Source organism: Oenanthe melanoleuca, chromosome 4 (genome assembly GCF_029582105.1).
Source record: "Oenanthe melanoleuca isolate GR-GAL-2019-014 chromosome 4, OMel1.0, whole genome shotgun sequence".
NCBI classification, from domain to species: domain Eukaryota; kingdom Metazoa; phylum Chordata; class Aves; order Passeriformes; family Muscicapidae; genus Oenanthe; species Oenanthe melanoleuca.
In genome coordinates, this window is record NC_079337.1 from 58,253,403 (window position 1) to 58,276,186 (window position 22,784).

General features: G+C 37.4%; 1 protein-coding gene across 4 annotated transcripts in view; it reads right to left on the reverse strand.

Moving 5' to 3' along the window:
* PPP2R2C (protein phosphatase 2 regulatory subunit Bgamma) overlaps positions 1 to 22,784 on the reverse strand; it is a 187,161-nt gene that overhangs the window by 81,636 nt on the left and 82,741 nt on the right. The window contains exons 1-2 of one of the 4 annotated variants that reach the window (XM_056490557.1): positions 9,842 to 9,992; positions 1,579 to 1,734 (exon numbers count right to left, since the gene is read on the reverse strand). The exons of the other annotated variants lie outside the window; for them this stretch is intronic. Coding sequence (XP_056346532.1) covers positions 1,579 to 1,591 — 13 coding nt within the window. The 5' untranslated portion in view covers positions 1,592 to 1,734; positions 9,842 to 9,992. Of the gene's footprint in view, positions 1 to 1,578; positions 1,735 to 9,841; positions 9,993 to 22,784 lie in introns of those variants that run through there. 4 annotated transcript variants of the gene reach the window in all.

The window sequence follows — 22,784 nt, forward strand, 5'->3', positions numbered from 1 at the left end:
AGCAAAAAAAAGATCTATTCATCTTCCTGTCCACTAATGATATACACAGAAAATTTATCAATTGTGTGTGTACCAAACTGTGACCTGTTCACGTCAGTCAGATGAAAAGATAGGCATATTCTTCAATTATTTCCTGTGTGGTACAAATTAAACAGGAAAACTACTGAGACCTTTCATTAGCCTCCCAGCAAGTACATATCTTTCAAAACAATTACAGTCAAAAGTAAAAATCATCTACAGACCAATTTTGCAAGGCTGAACACCAGAGGCATCCATTCTCTAAATCAAATATTCTTTTGCCAGACAACAGAGCACAGACTTTAGACAGCAAATTCCAAGATGTATGTAACTTGCAAATAGAGCCTGACCTCTTAGTGACAGTTCAGTCTGTGGTTGGTGCAGGACCTCCTCAGCAAGACATGGACATTCACAGGGGCCAAATCACCAGCCAATCTGATCCAGTGTTCACTGGAGAACCCAGATTCTCCCTCAAGTACTTAGTGCAATAGAAAGAAGCCACTGGATTTGCTCTCTGGGCACAACACTAAAATAAGGATAAAGCACATCATCTGAAGGTGGAGGAAGCAAACAGCTGCAGCCCAACAGGAGCACAAAAGAACCAGAAAGATACACACAGAAACCATCCCCCCTGTCTGGGCAAAAGAAAAGACAGCTTTGAATTTTCCCAATTCCATATCTAAACTATATAAAAATCGAAATTGTCATAGTCTGTGCAGCTGGATTAATATTCAACCAACGTCATGCTCAGATAAGACATTTAAAATCTCCCCTTAATCACTCTTTATTTTTAGATGTTATGGACAATCCAAAGAGAGGGATATACTCTACTGGATATCAGTCTTAAAATGTGAACTAACAGTACCACCCCAAAAACACCTTTAAATTGGGAACATTCTATTTATGAAAGTTATGTCCCTGTAGTGCAGGAAAGACACATGTAGGAGATAGAATATTTTCCCACCTAAAACAAAAAAGCAAAGAGAAATTCTGACCTCAGAAAGCAGCCAGGTGGCAGTGAGATTTCTTGCTCATTCCAACATCTAGTTGAGATACCAGAGCAGACATAGAAACCTAATTATTAACTATCATTTAGAACAGTACTTACTGATCTATTTTTTCCTTTGCATAAGACAAGATGATACCTTAAAATCTATGCTTTATTAGAACATAGTCTGTTTTCATTTTATGATTATTGAGCATAAAAATTAAAATAATACTATGTGTCAAAAAGGAAGTTTTGATTTACATTTGCACTTTTCCATGTATAGTAAAACCAAATAAAATTGTGTTGCTAACAATCCCATTGTTTTGCTACTGAAGGCAAATTTGTGAATCTCAGGAGAGGCTAAGTTTCCCACCAAGCTGCAGACTCGTAAGAAGCTGTCAACACCAAATGCCAGAGCCATGCCAGAAGTCTCTTTTAATTAATTTTTTTAAGAGCACTGGTGAAAAGATAGTCCACAAGAATGGGGACAAATTGTAGTGTCACAACTACCCAAAAAGCAACAGAATCAAGAGTCAAATGACATCAAAAACGGTTAGTATACATGACTGTACCTTGGTCTATCATTTGGAAGATATAATTTATCAGTGCAAGCAGTGCAGCTTGTCTACTATATTTAGGGCTAAACCCAGATGGATTCAGTCAAGGAAATCTGAGGATTCTAGATGCCACCAGAGTCGCCTTGCGCACAAGCTTCCTTATAGCTTTCCCTAAAAAACAAAGAAATTCAAGACAAAAATGGTGAAAACTTTCCTCATCTAAGGATAATTTTTCAAGCAGGAACAAAACTGCTGACCCTGTAAGCAAGCAAGCACCTTGTTCTCCCAATCACTTTCAACAATAGAAAATACTTCCTCAGTGGACATTCCCAGACTTGCAAAAGTGAGCTACAAACTGTGGTCCAGATCTTTCTCTCCTGTATTCACCTACATCAGTGCAATTAGCTGAGACTCAAGAGCTTCCTCTCTCATACTCCCAAAGAAGTAGAAAGTAACTTTAGAATTACCAGCTCTGATCTAAGTCACTGAGATAATTAAGTACGTTGAAAATTCCTTAATGTGAAACCCATTGTATAGCTGTTGAAAGGATTCAGCTCAGATTAAACACTTTACCCTCCATCAACAGTCCAACAGAATGCCTGTTGAAGCAGTTTCAAGAAGCATTAGCTTCTTCAGTCAATAAAATTTAAAATGGAGCCCACAAAATCACTCTACAGGATCTAGAGAACAGGTGCTCTTTCCCTGTTAAAGGCAGGATCTTCCTAATGAGAAAGAAAAAAAATTGTAAGGAAAATCACACAAGCATGTAAATAAAATGCTATATTTCATCAAAATAAACTGCATTTCCATCATCTGAATAGAAGGAGATGAAATTAAGCAACTGGATTTTATATTAATATTGGTATTCAAACTGAAGCAGTCTGAAGTAGCAGCCTCATTCCAGGTCTGTGTAGCATCAAAAAGAAAAACCTTATGGACCCATGAAGAAATATCTTCTCCATTTAATTCACATCTTTCATTTTCCAAAAGCCTTTCTTTTCTAGGAGTTACATCAGAAAGGAAATACATGCAAGTACTGAGTAGGAAAAAAGAATGTTTATTGTACATTTCAGGTTGATTTCTATGGTTATTTGCACATGCTTATATTCAAATTTGAAGAGCTTTGAAATTCAGAAAGACGAAGTGCTGTATCAGAGCAGTTACTTTTATTAAGGCACTTGTCATTATGTGAATCTAGTCCAGAGAGCAGCAATCCACTCAAGTTAGTTACTCAGGTGTGTATTTGCATGCACCATGCTCTCATGAGAGAGTTTTCTTTCTACTTACACTTGCAGTTTTAAAAGCAGTACTTTTAATAAACACTGAACCTGAATCAAGCCCACAGTATTCCTTTGGTGGAAATGAAGCAAGTTCTCTGGGTATGTAGACATCACATTTCTAATACATAATTTCCAAAATCAGTGGAGGTGCAACACTTACACCAGCAAGGGACTGGTGTCCATCACCACTTGCAGATTCAGTTTAAGCAGTGCAGAACTATCAGCCTGTGTCTGCAATATGTGAATTGTTAGCAAAGCATGGAATAAGTCATGGCTTTGAACAACCAACCAGAGAAGAGAGTTTTCTTTATAAACCAAATTTAAGGACACTTCCCATCTCTCACATTGCACTTCCCTTAAAATGGCAGAGCTCTACTAAATGAAATTCCACTCTTTATGAACTTGCCTTGCAAACTGGGTGGCAGGTAGACATGAGGAATTATTAGCCAAGGGCAATTTCTAAGTGAAGTCATATAGGAATATACTATTTACTTTATACTAATAACTTTGGAGATGACCCAAAAAGCAATCAAAATTAATATCTTGCATAAATGTTCTTGAAAAAGTAATAAAATGCAAGGGACACTGCAAAAATCGCTTTCAAAAGCTTGAATATTCTTGTCTGCTTTCTGACTTAATAATTTTAGATGCCCAACATTTTTTACATTATGTAATCAATTTTTCTTGAATCAAACCAAATTAAGTTATTTCTAGATCATTCATGCCACACTGAAAGAACTAATCTAACTATTTATTTACAGCAAAGAACTATACAAAAACTCAGAAAAGTCATATTTCTATTATTTCTCTGGAAGCCATTTGTTTTCCCCATTTACATTTCAAACCATCATCCCTTAATAAAGTCACTATATCCCTGATACCAAGTGAAAATCCAGACCAGGACAATAATTGCCACTTAAATACTGGCAGTATGCTTATGAACATTTTGATTTCATAATCATCTTCAGGATGTCTTCTATGGTGTTTTAATATCCAGCATGGTTACAAACCAGCCTTACTTTCCATAAGTGTCCTCCATGCATTTTAAATGCATGCCACCAAAAGGCTATGTCCAAGAAAAACAAACTGAATCTTTGCTGTCCCTCCTGTATCTACAAATTTATTTATAGCCAAAAAATCAATATAAAATGTCCCATGTTTGTCAGAATGCAAAATTATCTGCTATACCCCAATGCTATAATGACTGCTGGTCATTTGTATGTATCCTGAAACTTAGCATGCAGTTTTTTAAAGTAAGTTAAAAAACATGATAAACAATAAAAAAGCTCATATAACAATAAAAATCTCTACTGAAAATATCAGAAGATAAATTATCAGTTAACTCTGTCACTAAAACCACATTTGTAAAAAGAGGGGATGCTTAAAAACCATCCCCTGGATGTGTGGTTTTTATGTATTCATACATCCAATGCCAACAAACAAATGTGAAACACCATATGTGTTAAATTTGACCATCCAAACCCATAAACTCAACATATATTTGCTGATCCACTCAGACATTTCTAGGGTTTTCATTTGACTCAAAAACATTAGGAGATTGTCCCACAAATATTTTTTTAAATCATAGATTTGACATAAAGAAAAATTAATAATGGACCAAAGAAGAATTTAGCCTGTTTAGCTACACAGTGAATGGAGAACAATCCATGTTCTACTTATTAGGATAGAGGAATCCCAGTGCAATAAATTAATACTTACTCTGGATTATAAGAAAAGAAGAGTTTTACTCTTCTTTTTAGTTTGCTGTGACATAACTGATTTAAGCTCTGCTATTTTTCAGTTGGTTTTGGTTTTGCTTTGGGGATTTTATCTTGGGAGTTGGATTTTTCATTGTCTGTTGAGCTGATGCAAATCTTTATCTTGGTCTCTTGCAAAGTCATGTACCACATGCTTAGAAGAAACCTGTGTTTCCTGAGCATCATTATGGCTTTACCATTCTGCTTTACTATTCTGGTGGCTGCACAATGAGATTTACCTGGGTGTCCAGTGACAGTGAGGAATTCAAACACTGAAACTGAGCTACTACAGGTGCCTACAAGCTCATGGTCTCTATCAGCATCATTTAAACTCTCTCCAAGATTCAATTCCATCACTTAGTTATTATTCTTAGTCAAACCCCTGATAACTAGGAGGTGGTTTTGTTCACAGCAAGAGCAGAGATGTCATTATTCACTGCCAGCATTTTGCTCCACAGTGGGACATTATTACCTGCACACAGAAATGAAGGGGTAGCATGTAAGGCTCTGGGAGAGCAAACAAAGGCTCTCATGACACTTCTGGGAGGAAAAGGCAAAGGCTTCTTCAGAATATCCTGCTATCCACAGGAAAAGGTCTGTGCCCTTCTATTGTACAGAGAACACAGGAATAAAACAAAACAAAAAAATATTCCTAGAAGGAATCCCTTTCCTGTCTAGTTATTTCCATGTTCAAGTGTTTTCACATGCTCATCAGGTGTACTGTCTACATCTTCATGGACTTTTAGTATGTAGCACCATCTTTTACAATGTCATTTCTAAACTGAAATCTAAACTTTCATTTTTTATATAGACACAACTTCAGCAGTAAGTTGTTTTGTATAAAACAAGCCCTGTCTTTTGTTTGTCCTGCTGATACAATAGCAGCCTGGGTGGGTAAGAGAACTACCTCACCTTCAAGCCAAGAAGTTTAAAACCTTCAGAAGACCAGCCAAAGTCCACCTTCCTTTTTTCAATAGCTCAACTATCAGAATATCTCTCTCCCTAGCCTGTCCTTCTTTTATCCTTGTAGCATTGCCAGCTACATGTCAGCATCACCAGAACTTTAAAATCCTTACAGATTATCTAGCAGTTGCCCAGAATTTCCTGATTAGCCAAACAGCAACACTAAAATTGAACAGAAAAGCAGCAGTCTGGTAATTGTCTATGAGCAAATAATACCCTGTCAGAAACATGCTACCATTTAGTAACACCATGAAAAACAATCAAACATGGATACAGTTTTAAAAACTAATAGTTTTTTAGCTATAAACTGCTGATACCTTTGGGTGATAAAACAATATAGAGAAATTAGTTCTGTCTTTCAATTTTTACCATCATCCTGGGAAAGAACAAGTGCCTTTTACCACCATTAGGTTACACATCACAAAATATACCATAAACATACATAGTGATATTTTCTTGAAACTCAAATTCTTACATTCTCCCAGAATTTTCAAACCAAAAATACCTGCTCTTTTGATACAGCTCTAGCCTATGTGACCAATTTCTTTTTCTGGGTTGAATCATTACAAAAGCCAGGTGATTGGTTAAAAATAAAAAAAGAATGCTGAATACCATAGCAACTGGATTGCAGCCTTGCTAACATGCAGGAAGGATTTTTCACTTGAACAAGAGCTACAAGTGAAAACACCAAGCCAAAATCAGATCTGACATAATATCAACAACCCAACAGAAACACAGAAATTACTTGACCCCTCCCCAGTCTCCTCCATGGAATATCTTTTGTGAAGCAGCAAATCTTCAGGTTCTTACTAAAATACAGTTCAAACAGCAAATTAAAATGTGTGCCATGGTATTGATTCTACATATACATCAATACATGGCAGAATCTTTGCCAAAACAGAAAGGATTAAATGTTGAAAAATCCAATAATGGAAGCAGAACAATAATAGAGCTTGATCTTCAGTTTTAATTAATAGTCTTATCACTCCATAACTAAAGGGTTTAAAAGTTTCTAAAGAAACATCTCTAAATACAATAATTCCAGTGATTTAGTGATCACTTTTAGGAACATATCAAAGAAATCACTTAATGTCAATACCCTCTAAGAATTGCATCAAATTGAAGCAGCATATTGCTGTGGAATTACTACAAGAGAATGTGTTCAGGGCAAGGTTTTGGCAGGGGGTGGGCTCTGTGTGAAGAGACCAGAAGCTGCCCTTTGTTGGGCACACCCACTGCTGTCCCCAGCTGAGCCCACAAGTGACACTGGTGGTACCTCTGTGATAACATATTTAGGAAAGAGTAAAAAACCTGTTTGGCAGCTGTGAGAGAGAAATGAGAAAATATGAGAGAACCAGCCCTGCAGATGCCAAGGTCAATGAAGAAAGAAGGGGAAAATTTCTGCAGATTCCAGAGCAGAAATTCCATTGCAGCCAGTATAGAAGGCTGTGACAATGCAGGCTGCCCTTCTGCAGCTGATGGAAGACCACAGTGGAGCAAATATCCACCCTGCAGCACATGGAGAACACCAAACCAGAGCAGGAGGAGATGCCCTGAAAACTGCAGCCCATGGAGAGCCCAGGCTGGAGCAGGCTCCTGGCAGGAGCCATGGCCAGGCAGGATGCCCACAGAGAAGCAGATTTTCAGGCAAGAACTGCAGCCTGTAGGAGCAGCACGTTCCTGATGGACTGTACCCCATGGAAATGATTCCTAATGAAGCAGTGGAGAAGGACCTGAGTTGGAAAAGTTCATGAGGGGCTGTATTCCTTGAGTGTAGTATGGGAAGAGCATAAGGAAAAGGAGCAGCAGAGATGAAATGTTATAACCTACTCATTCCCCATTCCTCCTGCTCTGTTCAGGAGTGGCAGAAGGTGTCAGGAAAGTTAAAAAGGAAAGAGGGAAGTAAAGTCTGAGACAAGAGAGGGGTGAGGGGAAGGTTTAGGTTTGATTTATTTTTATCACTAACTTTCCATATCTTTAATTAGCAATAAATTAATCTTTCTCTAGTCCAGCATGCTCTGCCTGTGACAGTAATTGGTGAGGGATGTCCTCTCCTTATGCTTCCATCTCACTTTCTTTCCTTGTGCTGCTGCAGAGGGGGAGTGAGAGCAGCTTGCTGGGCACCTGGCAGCCAGACAAGGTCACTCCCATACAGAGTTCTTGAATTTGGGAAAAGAACTAATTTCTCCTCAGCAACTTAAGCTATGAAGTCCTTGCTTTGAAGCAGAGGTACCCATGTGTTCTAGGTTAGCTGCAATAGGTATTTACTGCACTGCACAGTGAAGAATCACAGCTCTGTCTCCTCTTCATCCATGTTTAGGGTGGCTTTACTCAGGAGACTCCATTTGCCTGCATTGGACATCACAGAGTTTGGCTTTACAGGCCAGTGGAAATGTCAGCTCTGCTCCTCTTTGTGCATCATTTAGGAAGTATTCAAAGCCTCCTATGAAGTACTATCAAGTGAAGAAAAGATACAATACCCACAGCACTGCTTTAATATTTAAAATAATTAAATATTTAATAAATATTTAATATTTAAACTAAATCAGAGTTAAATCCATAACTCCACAGTACCAAATTTATTTACTTGCTCTACAAGCATAATTTCTGAGCTTTTACTGGCAGGGGACAAGCCAGAAAAATGGTTATTCGTTCTGCATACTTAAATGTACATACTCACTCTTGCCTATATAAGTTAGAAAACTGTGGATCAAGGGCAGTAACTTATTATAACAAAAAAGGTCAAACTCATGGAGGACTGGAATACAGAACTGTCATTGACCTCAGCTCTGACACAATTCCTCCATACTCAAATTGGCATGAAATCCATTAAAAAGATGCAGCAGAGATCTGGTGACTAAAATACACAATGATAAGGCCTAAAATAGTGCTTAAGAGTAACCATCACAACAATAGTTTGTCCTATTTGGAAACAGCTGTTTTCAAAACTTTGGGATAGGGTGACACAAATGGCTCCGAATGTCAAAGACAATGCCAAGATTCTGTTACCCTTCATTTGACTAGAAGAAAGGCATCATTTGAGCCTAAATACTTCCACTGTTCTTATTACAATTTATTATGACAAAATTATTATTATGACAAAATAATTATTTAATAGGATTATCAGAAATTTTAAAACTAATTTTAACTACCAGTTCCTTTATTAAAAAAGTAAATTGTTTAGGAATACATATCTGCATGTCAGCCCAACTGATGGGTGTCTGGAAGCAACTCATTTATGTGAGGGAAACTCAGTGGTAACACTGTGGAAACTGCTTCTCCTACTAAACAGCACTGCTGATACATCAAGGGCCCAGGAAAAAGTTACAGAACTATTAAACACAAAAGAAGGCATCTTAGCACAAGAACAGTACATTCATACACAAAATAATCTCCATGATTACAATTAAGTTACAGAAAAACATCTAAACCATTAAACAGATGTGCAGCATGCTGAGTCTCATGGTATTGCAACCTTTTAATGTAGAGCCTCATTCTTTCCTGTAACATTTAGATTTCTGAGTTCAACAGTGAGTTGACCTGGGCAGTTCAAGGTGTTCTGCAAACTAAAGATGTTTGCTTGGTTAGTCTCAGAAGAAGCTGTGTTAAACCAGTTATTTAAAACAGACAAGTCTATCCAAACACCTTGTCAAAGATCTCCTGCATTATGCACAGAATCAGCAGCCCTGCAGAAATATGCAATATTACTCTCTCTGAGAAGTTTTTCACCCTGCTATGAAAACTATAAACCACAGCAATGAAGTGAGTTAATTTGCCAAAGGACACCTGTCAAATTTGTAGCTAAATAAGAACAAAGACTATTTTAGATTAGTGAAAAGTCTACATCTACACATGGGTCACTAGTATAGAAGACAGAGCCAGTATCACTTCATTCAGTTTTCTGTAGTCCAGTTAAAAAATACAAATGAAACAGTGTATGCAATACAGTTAGTGTGGGAGACACAGAAAAAGGAGAAATAAAGAAAGATAAAAGGCTTTATTTTATTGTCTGAATTTAGGGTTTGTGTTATCTCTGGGACATCTCAGACTAAATAACAACACTCACAACATGGACTTTCTATATATACCACTTCCTCTAAGAGACAGCTGTTTTGAAAAATTTTTATTCACTGCTAGTAAAGTGACAAAATACAATCAATGAGGTGTAGACACCTTTATCACATTTGCTTTTTGTAAATTCCAAGGTCCATTTTCATAAGGGATTCCTGTAATCAGCCATCTGTGATGAAAACAAAAATAAGTGCCAGGTTTCCCTACCTCCCAGTCCATCTCCAGAATCAACCTCACAGATGCTCTCCCCTTCCATATTGTCTTTAGGATGCAGTAGAAAGAAATATCTTCCTCAAATGATTTGCTCAGGCTCCAGAAGGAAGCTGAATCCACCCACTCTGCAGCCAGCAGGTGATATCTTTCAAATAAAAACATAAAAACACAGCTATTGAGCCCCCTCTGGTATACAACAGATTCATTTAATTTCATTAAATTTCTCCCTTAAACACTCAACTTTTCAAGACTGTGTGTCAGTTCTACATCCAACATTGCAGCTCCTTATATCAACACAGTCTCTTCAGTGGGTATCTGAGCTTCTTTTCCTTTGTAAATTCAATGGTGATTCACAGTCCAAACCCTCTACCCATTATAAAGAGGTTACATCAGTCCAAATTGCAGGACTCCATTAAGGTGGAAAGCACAGATTCCTGCTCATTCACATGGCCTGAAAGGACTAGGAGCAATATATTATATATCCACATGATTGCTCTCCTCTGGCACACTGAGAGTACTGTGAAACCAAATTACAAGCAGTTTGCAAACAGCTACCCAGACTGAAAACACACAGTTCATGTGGGCTCACCTTCTTACAACTCCTAGGGTTATTTCAAGTATAGGTAGAGAGAGAGCATCTCAGTTTAGCAATGGATTTGATTTGCAGATGAGTATAAAGAAGGAAAGTGTAAAGATGGGTGTAGACAAAAGAATAAACCCATCTCACGTTTTATTTAAGAGAAGGACAATAAGGAAGTAAAATTTCTTTTCCTTAAATTGAGCCTAAATAGCTGATTGTTTTGCTATTACTGTCCTGTGTAGCCAGTTTTTACCAGCACCTTCTCTTTCTGAATAAAAGAGAAATAACTGTCAATTAATTAAAATAAGTACTAAAGAGTCAAGAAACATCCTCACATAGAGGCAAAAACAGACAAAAACAATCAGAACAACATGGAGTTACTAGATTAGTTTTACAGCAAGTGGAGAACTATGATGTGTTAGATGCTCATAGCCTAGACAGCAAAGCAAGAATGAGCTCAAACACTCATCTAAGATTTGCAGTATGGTTGTTTTTAAAACAAAGGAAAACAAAAACCAAAATGCATCTGAAAAGAGTTCTCTGCCACAAACGAACTCAGACAGGCCAAGAACAGAAAACACAATGAAAGAACAGTAACCAAGTATATGAATGATGTGACACATAAAACTGTTCAGGTATCAATAGTAACTTTGAGCTAGTCATGGAGCAATGTGTTAGCTGTTTCCTTGCCAGTTTCAAATGAGCAAATAACAACTAATTTCTATTTGCAAGTCTATGGTCTTCTCTTTTGTTTTTCCATGTCAATAGGAAAGCATTCAAGCTCTTCCATGCAACTGTGCCTTATTGGAGGTATGGAAAAGGGAAAAAAATTATATTCACATTGATTGCCCTGCATTCAACATTAATTCCCTTCTTCAACTTCCTATCACAAGAAAACAATAAATATTATAAACAAATCTGTATTCAGACATCAGGAAAAAGAAAATCAATAGTTCAAGTACTACGCCATTTTGTTGATAAAAAGAAGAGCATACCTAGAAGTCTCACACCAGATGAGCTCTATTTCTTCAGCTCCTTCATGCATCTCTCTCAGCCTCTGCATGTTTTTGTTGATTTTTGATTTTCTGCTGGTTGAGCCAGTGTAGGGGTATGCCATGTAGCAGAACGTGCATGGCACTGTAACACACTGAGCAGAATTCCAGTGGAGTGGAAGTTGTGTAGCACAGCCATCTTGCACTGCTGATGCCTCTTCTTAAACTTGAATAAGCAATTCAAGGTGCTCTTCTAAACCCACCTGCATGTTTTTCAGAAGGTGGGCTACTGCAGTTTGCCAAAGAGCAGAGACTCAGAAAGGATCCACCACAATGCTGATTTTTAGTGATGAAGTTGTAAAAATGTGGTAAAAATAAAAAATCCACACTCCTTATTTTAAAAATATTAACATACTTATCAAATAAATAAATGGAATACAACAGTAATAGTATCAAGCTCTGGCTGTGTATTTACACCTGAAATATGTATGCTCCAAATGCTGGTTTAGGATACTAAGAAGAACATTAACAATCATAGTTCCTGTTTATAAAAGCAAATGCCCTCAAGCAATAAATATTGGATTGCCATGATCAAAGTTCTACTGTCAATGTCACAGGATTTAGTACTCTTTTTCTAGACAAATAGGTCAGATGATCAACTAATCGTAATTTTAAAAAGTCAACCACAGCCCTTCAAATGTAAGTACTTGCAAATTTGCTTTTGGAAAGGTCATCTTATTCTGCTTAGATCAGGGTTTTTATGATGAATGCTCCTACACAGTAATACAGAAACAAGTTTGTATAAAGTAACTGACCAAAGGACATTGTGCACTGTCAAGAAACTAAACATTACATTTTTTCCTTGGCCTTATGCCAGTATATGGGAGAAAAAATAATCTGTGCCCAGCATAAATGCCTACTTCTACATCTACTTAGACACAGCTGTTGCACAACCTAATGTGTTCACTTGTCTGTAAACAAAAATGTGTGCCCTTATGAAAAATCCATCAAGTGTCTTATCCATTTTTTGTCTTATAATGATTAACTAAATGAAGTCTGCATGCCTTTATGAAAACCTGTAGATGTAAAAAGAACTAAATTTCAAGACAGTCAATGCATAAGGGTTGATTACTAAAATTAAGCATCAGCACTGAAAAATACAAGCATTTCAGTGCAAGTTTACTAAGACAGTAACTGGAACCAAAATCTCTGCTGCCTAGTTAGAAAATTACTATTATTATTCTTACAGAAAACTGAGATTAAAAGAAGATAAACAAAAGAAAACCTGTTTTAAATAATTAATTATTTTATGTACATTTCATTGTGAAACTAATTAATTGTTCTTTATTACATGCTTGCTGTCTCTTCCCACTTGGCATCTGCACCAATATTGCTATTAATAGCATTTCACTCACAGCTGAACCTTTTGGGGGGTTGGGGGGAGGCACTGTTAGTAGACATAATTCTGTTCTCTGGCTATGAAAACTTTTAATTAAAAACTGAAAGCAAAAGGATGCAACAGTACTAAAATCTAGAGCTGCTTAAATGCAATCACAGCAATGGAGTAACCCCCCCAGAGGTGGAATTCTTAGTAAAGAACTGCTTCATGCTTGGCTGTGTGTTTACCCCTTATACAGGAGAGAGAGAAACCTGAAATGTTTCAAGTCAGCCTTTCCAGAAAGGAAAAATTCCACAGGTAGAGAAGCACAGAAGAGTGAGGTATGAGTAAAGTCGTTTTAAAATAGAATGCAGCAACAAGTTTGATACTTTTAAATCACAGAGCATTTGAAACCTACATTACAGAACTCTTTTGGTCATGTAGTTTCATTGTTTGGAAGTTTCTTGATCATCTTGTTCATTCAAATCCTTCTCCCTACTAAGACCATACAGTATGTCCCATTTTCCACCATCAAAACAGAATAGAGCCACACATGACCCAACCATCATTTGGTGCTGCCATCTGGTCCTTGATGAAATTGCTATCATAAGAGGGAAAAAACCCAATGAACATGTTACTTAAGTCTTAGGGAAGTCTTAGGGAAGATATTTCTGGTGTTGGGGGAACTCAACACAGAAAGAGGCTCAGGAAGAGTCTCAGCAAGACAAGCTGTTCACAACTTCTACCTCAGTGTTCTTCACAGAACCATCTCTGCCAGAGGAAGGCAGCAGGCGGTGGAAAGATGAAATCAGGAATCCATAATTATTTGCATGATTTCTATTTTTTCTCTCAGAGTGGTTAAAAAAGCCTCAGTGCTGTTTTAACCCAAGCCAAGGAGTTATGTTGCCAAGCAGATGTGCAGAAGAAAGAGCAATTGATAATTACTGTAATTAGTCACCTTCTTCAGACCAGAGCCTGGCTCCAAGTGCTGTGCAGTGGGGTGCAGAGAAATTGCATATGCATCCAAGAAAGCCCAATCAAATGTAAATGACTGCAGTCCCTTGATCTCTTTGAAATGATGTGGTTTGCCCTCCGGCTGCAGATATTGGATTTTGCAGCATTAATCCCCACTAACGTAACATAATACTACCACTGGAGTACATGTACATTTTGATAACAACATATGAAGAAGCACAAATTGTGTTACAAAAAATCAGAGTATGATAAGAATATTTATATTTGCTCACATTAAACCTTCAGGGAACTTGACAAGTTTAATTTTCCAATTAAAGTCAGAAAGACCACACTTTTCTACATTTCAAATCAAGTGCTGAGATAACAAACATGCCAGAATTAAAATGCAAAGATTCAAGTCATAAAATCACAGAATCTTTGAATGGTATTGCTTGGAAGATCATCTGGTCCAATTATCTTGGGACCTTGAAGATCATCTAATTCCAACTACTTGCCATGACAAGGGATACCTTCTACTAGACCAGGGCCCTATTCCTGTCTTTGAATGCTTCCAAGGTTCACCTTTTCAAACAGAATTTTCCACAACTGATTCCTACACAAGCCCAAACTTCTAGGCTGTCACTAGACAGACATTGCTCAGGTGTACATAGTTAAATCCTGCCCATAAATCTCGGAGGGTGGTGCCATATCTGCTTTTGGAAAGGTTATGCTTCTCTAAGTTTACCATCAATTTGATCTACAATGAATTATCAGTGACCTCTGTTTAGCAGTCCTGTGTCTCTGCAGGCAGCCAACCTCACACAAGGAACCCTGCTAAGCTAGTTATTTTTGCTTTCTCTTCATTTCACTCATTTGCTGTAAGAATTTATTCAAAGTTAATGAATCAGTCCAAAATTCTTCATACATATTTCAGTGTTTTTTAAAAAAAAAGATATCTACATTTTAGAAATAGGCATAAATTTTGCATTCAGTCAGGCATGACCAGGCTTGAGTTGTCCTGCAGTAATACAATAACAACAATCCTTCCTGACTACCAGACTTGATAATTGTAATTCCTTCCTAACAAGGCTTTCTGAGAAAGTCTGAGTTGAATTAATTCACTGTACTTCACCACAAAGCTGCATTTTTTGAGGTATCTCCATATGAAAATCTCAATGAAGTCAAAAAGAAGTTTGTTACAGACACAGGCATTTTAAAAACTGACAAAATCCTCACTTTCCAATACATTAAAATAAACTGCCACTCAAAAATTTGCAAAACACAGTCAAGTGCTAAGCTGTATGCTGGGAACAGCCATGAAAGGAGATCTCAGTATTTAAATCCTACAAAATACAGTTCAGGGAGGGAATAGAGATCATTACCAACAGATGAATTTCACAACTTCATTCTTCAAAAATATCCATCTGAACTGGAAAGTGGAGTGATTTCTGAGATACTTCATTTCCACACACATTTTCCTTAATAAAGTTTATATTTCAAACTCTTACCTGTTTTATTCACCAAACTGTTTTACTGCTCCCATCATAGAGTACCTCACTTTCCAACTGCTTTGCATTTACATTGTGACCACTGTGAGAAACTTATTTCATGCACTAATGTGCAAAAGGGTTGGCAATTCAGCTATTGCTTTAGCAGAACTGAGTACCACAAAACCTCTGCCACACTACTCCCTTGTGGACCAGTGCCACAAGGTACAGTGTGGGCTGTGCCCTGCAAAACAACTCCCATCAAGCTAACACAACATTCTCTGTTATCTTAGAAAAATCATCTTGCAATTTGGTTCCTCTGCTAATAGCAGAAACAGTAGCTATGACACATGCAGAAACAGTAGAGGCCAAGCTAGTGGTTTTTAATGCCACCTTATGATGTTGATAGTGATCTGGGAACAAACTACATATTATTGTATCTCTTCTAGGCAGGATATTATATCAGAAGTATTTTCTTCAAAGATGTGTCTAAGAGGCCAATTTCTCCAACTTGAGATTTACTATGTAGTCAGTAGGAATCTGTGTATTGCTGCAAAGATTCAAGAAAGAGTGAATTTGACATTTACACAAGTTGATTTCTGCATACAGATTAACTCTACTACTGTTACCAACACAAAGCACACCTTAAAAGCACAACCCAACATGACAACCCACAACGAAAACATTAAAAAGACCCTCAGAACACATTTCTTTGACAAGGTGAATTTTCAGTTCAATCTAAATATAGTCTTCAGTTTTAAAAAAAAATGTTTCACATTAGAGACAATGCTAATAAAACAGCAGGATTTTTCTATTTCTTGTAAGATTGTTTCCAAAGAAGAAATGCCATGTTTCATTTTGAAACCCACATTCCTATTGCAATTAGCAATGTCTCCAGAAGCATATAGTAAAAAAAAAAAAAAAAAAAAAAAAGACTAATCAAGATATTGATCAAAACATGATTTGATGGAAACTGGACAGGAAATCTGAATTAAAAAGATAAAGTAATAACAAGAAAGAACAAGTGAAATAAAAAACCCACTGTCTTTATTATTGGCATAGTTTTACCTAGCAGTTTGCAGCACAAAACCAATTTGCTTTCCTTAAGTTTTAGCTGAAGGTTTAAATGAAGCATGCAATACATACAGAGCATTTACTCATTTGTTTTAACATTATTTTTCAAGACAGTGTTGAAAAGCTGAATTTATACCCAGCTGTAGTTTTTATAACCAACCAAGAGAAATTTACTTTATATGCTAGAGCAACTGTGGAAATCAATTCTTAATCTATGACCTTGCTTACCACAGCTTGAAGTCTTGCAATAAATAAATGCCTTGAGCCACACATAAGAAACATTTGGTGAATCAAAGACAAATAACACAAATCTATATGTGTATATAGAGTATTAGAAAGGTCATATAAAATACAATATAGGCTTTTTTCTTGCTCTAACATAACAATGTTTGAAAGGCAAGACCTGGTAATTGCCTGCATTAAAATCCAGGTGGTGAACAGTCACTAGAACCTATTTTCTTTTCAAATTACAATGTGCATCCTTTTAGACAACTTCTTTTGGCCCATCTTTTGTGTGTGTGTGTGGAAAATGCTAGAATGCTTAAAAATCCCTGAAAATATCTATTTTCTTTGTTCTAGCATATGGAAAGTCTTTCTCTAAAGCACATTTAAGCTTCCCTGTGAACATTGTGAAGTGTTTCATCACTAACAACAGGAAAACAAATGCCAGAGCTCATGTGTTAACCTCCACTTAGGCACAATTACCCTCTTTTATAACCTAAATCTCTCAAATCCTCATCTCATATGTTATTACTTATTTCTCACTGGAGTATATGCTAAAATAAAAAAAGAACCTACAGTAATGTCTCATTAATATTGCACCATTAAAATTCACAAAAACATCCTGTAAACAAATCTGTACCTCCTTAAAAACACACCTTCCATTCTTGATATATTTGATTTTAAAATCAAGTAGAACAACATAGCGCTAGTTCAGCTAATTTCCCTCTCTTGATTGTCTCCTTCCTGAAACACTGAAATTCAAATGTGACTGTGACTGACAGTCCTTTTGAGATTAGCATGGCATTATTAGTCTTCACAGCAGGTGACCAAAGTAACTGCTGGAAAGGTTTCCCTTATTTTAACCCTAAAGGATGTAATCTAATATGAAAAGAAAGAATTTCAAGGCTCACAATTACCCTTGAATTGGAATTGTACAAAGAAACCAAAGCAGAAAGAAGACTTGTTTTCTTTAAGTAAGAGTCACAGGCAAAGTAGACCATTAGGTGCTTTCTAATGTTACATTTTCACAGATCCTTGATATTCAAAAGAAAAGTTAAACTTACACTGAAATTATCAAACTCATCCTACTTTGTTCTACCTGTGAGCATAGGCACACCCAACTAAGATCCACAAAACAGCTCAGGAGACTTCTGCTCTTCTGTCCTCAATGTAAGGATTTATTCCATTCTAAGGGCAAGTTTTACAAATATGATACCAAGTACATGTTGGTCAGAAGTGATGCCTGGAAACAGAGAAACTTTCCAGAGGAACACAGTTGTTTTCATACTGAAAATTAAGCTGTGTTTGACCCTATCCCAGAAGAGACTACTCTTGCCAACAGCTAAAGAAGAGCAGGAGGAGGTACAATCTCACAGTACAATCTCATGCATGCTATTCCCAAGAGCAGGAATTTTTGCTGGGCAATGACCTTTTTAATGCCTAGCTGGAGTGACACTCACATTCCGGACTGAATCCCCCAGGTAACAGTGCTGATCTGCAGATATAAAAGCACATCCAGTTCTCAACTTCCCAAATATCAGCGAACGGCACAAACCAGAGCTGTCCATGGTGGTTGGTGGGAATGGCAGCTGCGAGCAGGGGAGAGGGAAGCTGCAGAAGTGGGGAAGGGCACACAGCCCTCCTGGGCAGCCCCCAGCTGCACACCCTGCAGCCCCTCTGAGCTGGGACCCCAGCACCGAGCACAGGGACCCCCCACACCCTGCCAGCTCCACCTGCCGTGTCCCATGGGCACTATAAATCACTTTACAGAGCTCAGATTTAAAGACAGGTTGTTCTAACTGCAGGAGAGTTGCTCGGTGTATTAATTTGCATTGGCAGAAACTACTTCCCCACTAACAAAGCAACAAATTTACATTACAATGTGGAGTGTTTATAACCAGTGACCCTTACAAAACAAGTTAAGATTTAATATTTGTGAAACTAAGCAAAGAATTCACTGGTGGCTTTGTATCAGCATAAATGACTAATTACTTTAATCAGGAAGCTCAAAAGATAATGAACTTGATTTATTATAAACACAAGGGCTTGCCCTCTTATAAAAATTACTTGCTCTGCAGTTCAGGACACATATTGATTTATGACACTACTTGTAATTCTCTTAGTTTTAAATTTAATAATGGGTGAAAATGAATTAAAAGTAAACCAGAAAAATACACATTCCTGAAATAATTTTACTCAATTCCACAGCAATATTCATACGTTATGTATATCCCAGTATTTAATTAACAGAAAGAATACAAAACTCTTTCGAAAAACATGCAGGGAGTAAAAGATTCATTTGGTCAAGATTACAAAAAGAGTGAATACTTTTGGCTTTCTCCTACATGACCCCTCATTTTTAGTGATACCTGACATCTGTTGCTTAGACCAGCTGAACTCAATTTAAATCCGGTTTTGCTAGGAATAACTGAGAGAGTCATAAAAAATCTCTGAGGATAGATTAAGAATCAATTATGGCTTAGAATTCCATCAGAGAGAGAGAGGGAGGGAGACTGAGTCTACCTAGAATGTGGTAGTAGACAAGAAAATAACATCTTTGCAGAAAAGCCACTTTGGAGAGCACTTTACTCTGTCTGACCCCTGCATCACCAGCCCTTTACCTCACTAAAGAGCCATTTGTGGACAGAGAGAGCACTTAAGGCATGTCAGGTCCTCATGACAAGGCTTAAAGATTTACTGCATTGCATTTAAATTACATAACACAGTGACAAATTTTCCTGTACATATCTCTTAAATAAACATAAAAACATTCATGTCAAAATCCATTCACACTAAAAATACTTAGGACTTTCACCCATGTGAAGCCCTGTAAGTTTCTCCAAAGAAGATGACTACCATGACCACTATTCTCTTTCTGCACACTTATGTGGTAGATTTTTGAGGAACTCTCATGCATTTCTATATATTTTGTTAAAATGCTTCATAGCTCACTGGTAACCTGCAAAGTTCTCTGGGCTTAAGTTTTTTGGAGTAATCACTGGAGTGCCAGGTTATTCAAGGACGCTGTCGTACAACTGAGTATAAGTACAGTTGCTACATTATTGTAGAGATAATTATTATTATTGCATTGTTATTTGCAGAAAATAATGACAAAGGGCAGTGTGAGAATATTTTCAATGTGAAGAATGTTTTCAGAGACTGCATGATCAGCTTGATCTACATTCCACTCTGGAGCTCAGATAAAACAAACCATACTCCTCAGGGCATTGCAACAAATGGACTACCATAAAATAAAGACACTTGGCAGCCAGGTTCCTATTACAGCTGCTTCTTGTGCTGACCAGTCATCATGACCTCATGTTTCTCCTGTTTTAATATTTCCTCACACTGTCTCTTTCTTGTCTCATACTTAACACTACATTCCTCTGGGCAGAAACCACCTCCCTCTGTGTTTATGGAGCCAGCTGTGCCTAGTGACTCAGTGCTATCACAGTTTAAATAACAGGAAAGATATGCATCTCATCCTGATTTAGGGCAGAATGAACAACACATTTGATTAAATCTCTGCATTATCAAAGTCCTTGGAAATTTTTATTCTTAAGGTTAGGATTTTCATGGTTGGTACAAAGGAGTTAGAAGAACCTTTTTCAAAGATGAAAAGTTTAGCCACCCATCAGTTCTGATACCTTGCAATTATTACCACAACCACAACAAATGCATGTAAGAGGAGCATTTTCACAAGTAATTCTGTCAAATAATCTCTTATTTATCTCCAGCACTTCTTCCAAGCCTGGTCACAGAGAGAGGATGTCCCAGAATTCAGACTGGAATTCTGCAGTTTGAAGGATACTCATCACAAAATACTAAAAGATACCTGCTTTGATCCAGGGGCACACAGGGGACTGACCCCTGCTGTATTCTGTAACCACTCACTGATGACCAGATACCAAACCCCACTGGTGCAAAGCTGTAGAAAACCACCTGCTACTGCAGCAGTTACAATACAGACCAGAAAATATGGCATACATACCAATGAAAGACACAGTTTCATCAGTTCTGATAACCTGTGGAAAGTCTGAGAGATACTTATACAATCTCACACTACAATTGTGGTTGTCTGAAACTGCATACATAACTTTTAAGGACCACTGTTGAAGATACTTTATTTTCTTTGTTGGATTTTTAACTCATGTAAATGCCTTACAAACAAAGGTGCCCTCATTCTATGAAGTGAACCATCTGGAGTTCTTTTTTTTTTTAATCCACAGTGTTAGAGGTCAGGCAGAGAACAAGTGTTCAGGGGAGGATTTGGAACAACTAAAATGGAAGGAGAAATACAAATTCAAAATGAATTAATACAAAATAGGAATTCTCATCTGCAAAATGAAGTTCCATTATTTCACACAAAAGGAATCTATTAATTATTAAATACATATTTGCTGTTTAAATCTGGGTCAATGTGCTGATTTTGGCTGGGGTAGTTTTTTTCACAGTGGCTATTATGAGGCTGTATTTTGGATTTGTGCTGAACACAGGGTTGATAACACAGAAATGTTTTTGTTATTGCTGAGTAGCACTTACACAGAGCCAAGGCCTTTTCTGCTTTTGGTTCATGGCTAGCAAGGATGTGGGGGGTGCATGGGAAGTTGAGAGGGAGAAGCAGCCAGGACAGGTGACCCAAACTGACCCAAGGGATATCCCAGACCATGTGACATCATGCTCAGTGTATAAAGTGGGGGGGAAAAGGAGGAAGGGGGATATTTGGAGTGATGCCATTTATCTTCCCAAGTCACTGTTACATGTGATGGGCCCTGCTCTCCTGGAGATGGCTGAACACCTGCTGCCCATGGGAAGCAGTGAATTAATTCCTCATCCTGCTTTGTGTGTGTGGCTTTTGCTTTCCCTATTAAACTGCATTCATCTCAACCCATGAGTTTTCTAGATTTTACTCTTTGAATTCCTTCCCTGATCCTGCTGGTGGGGGAGTGAGCAAGCAACTGCCAGAGGGGGTGAAAGCACAGCAGTTCTTTCCAGAACTATTATGGCAGTGAGAGTGATGCTACAGAGCAACATTTACTGTCATCCTGAAGATCGCCCCAACCAGCAAAATCGTCTTAATTGTGCTTTTTCAGAAGGAAACATTTAGAACAAAAAATTTATGTAAGCTTATATTTTAAAAAGTACTTCTGTTGTTGCAGCATTAAGACTGGAAACTCACTCTCCCAGGCATTTATTTTGTAACATTTCATTTCATATTTGGTTATGTTTGACAACTCTCATGGGGAGCTAAACACTCTGCTCTGCCACTACTGTGATTTCTGAGACAAAAAATATGGAATAACTTTGAAAATGATAGATCAGGTTCACTGGCAGGCTTGTTCTGCTGAGCTCAGCAAGGGGGAAAGGCTGCCTGGTATCAGTCACTCCTAGGGGCTATTCTGACTTGCACTTGCTGGCAAAAGTCCTTCAAGGACCATCTGCCAGCAAGAACAGTGGGGGGAGGGAATCATTCATGTGCACACCCAGGTACTGCCAAGTCCTTCCTTATCCTCAAAAACTTCAAACTGTAGAAGCTACCACAAGCAATATTTAGGATGTCAGTATGTCAGTTTTTTCTTCTGTGGAGTCCTCAAAATAGAAGCACTTCACTAGAAGAGACAAAGAGAGAGCTACATAGAAAGAGAAGAAAACTGAATAGATAAAAGAATTTATCTTTTATAAATTTACTTTTTATAAATATCTTCACAATACTATTCTTGTCATCACAGAATAATGGTCAGCATTATCCAGCACTGCAGGATAACTATATTGAAAAGATACATCTCAAAAGGCTTATTGGAAAGGCAGGGGGACACATCAAATATACACAACAGATGTTTGCACACTAAGCTCATATCCTCAAAATTGCTGATATAGGTCTATTTATTTAACTTATTACTATAAAAACACATAACAATCCCAGAGCATTCAAAATAGAAGTGCATTGCAGAGCAGCTTATGTTCCAATAAGAGAACCTTCTGTTTCCCTCAATCAGATTTAAAGAGGCAGATCAAAGAGAAAACATTTAAAATTAAATGCAAAACCTTATTCTGATTTGAGAAAAAAAAATCATCTACTACAAATACATATATATACCCTTCATATATATGTACATATATGCATATTTCTAAGTTAGACATTAATTGGCTTAGTCTGTCCTGTTACATATACCCATTCCATGCTTCCAGTTTTATTTTTCTGTAAATGCACCCTTGAAGGCTTCAGCTTGTATAGAAGAGCAACAGCTGT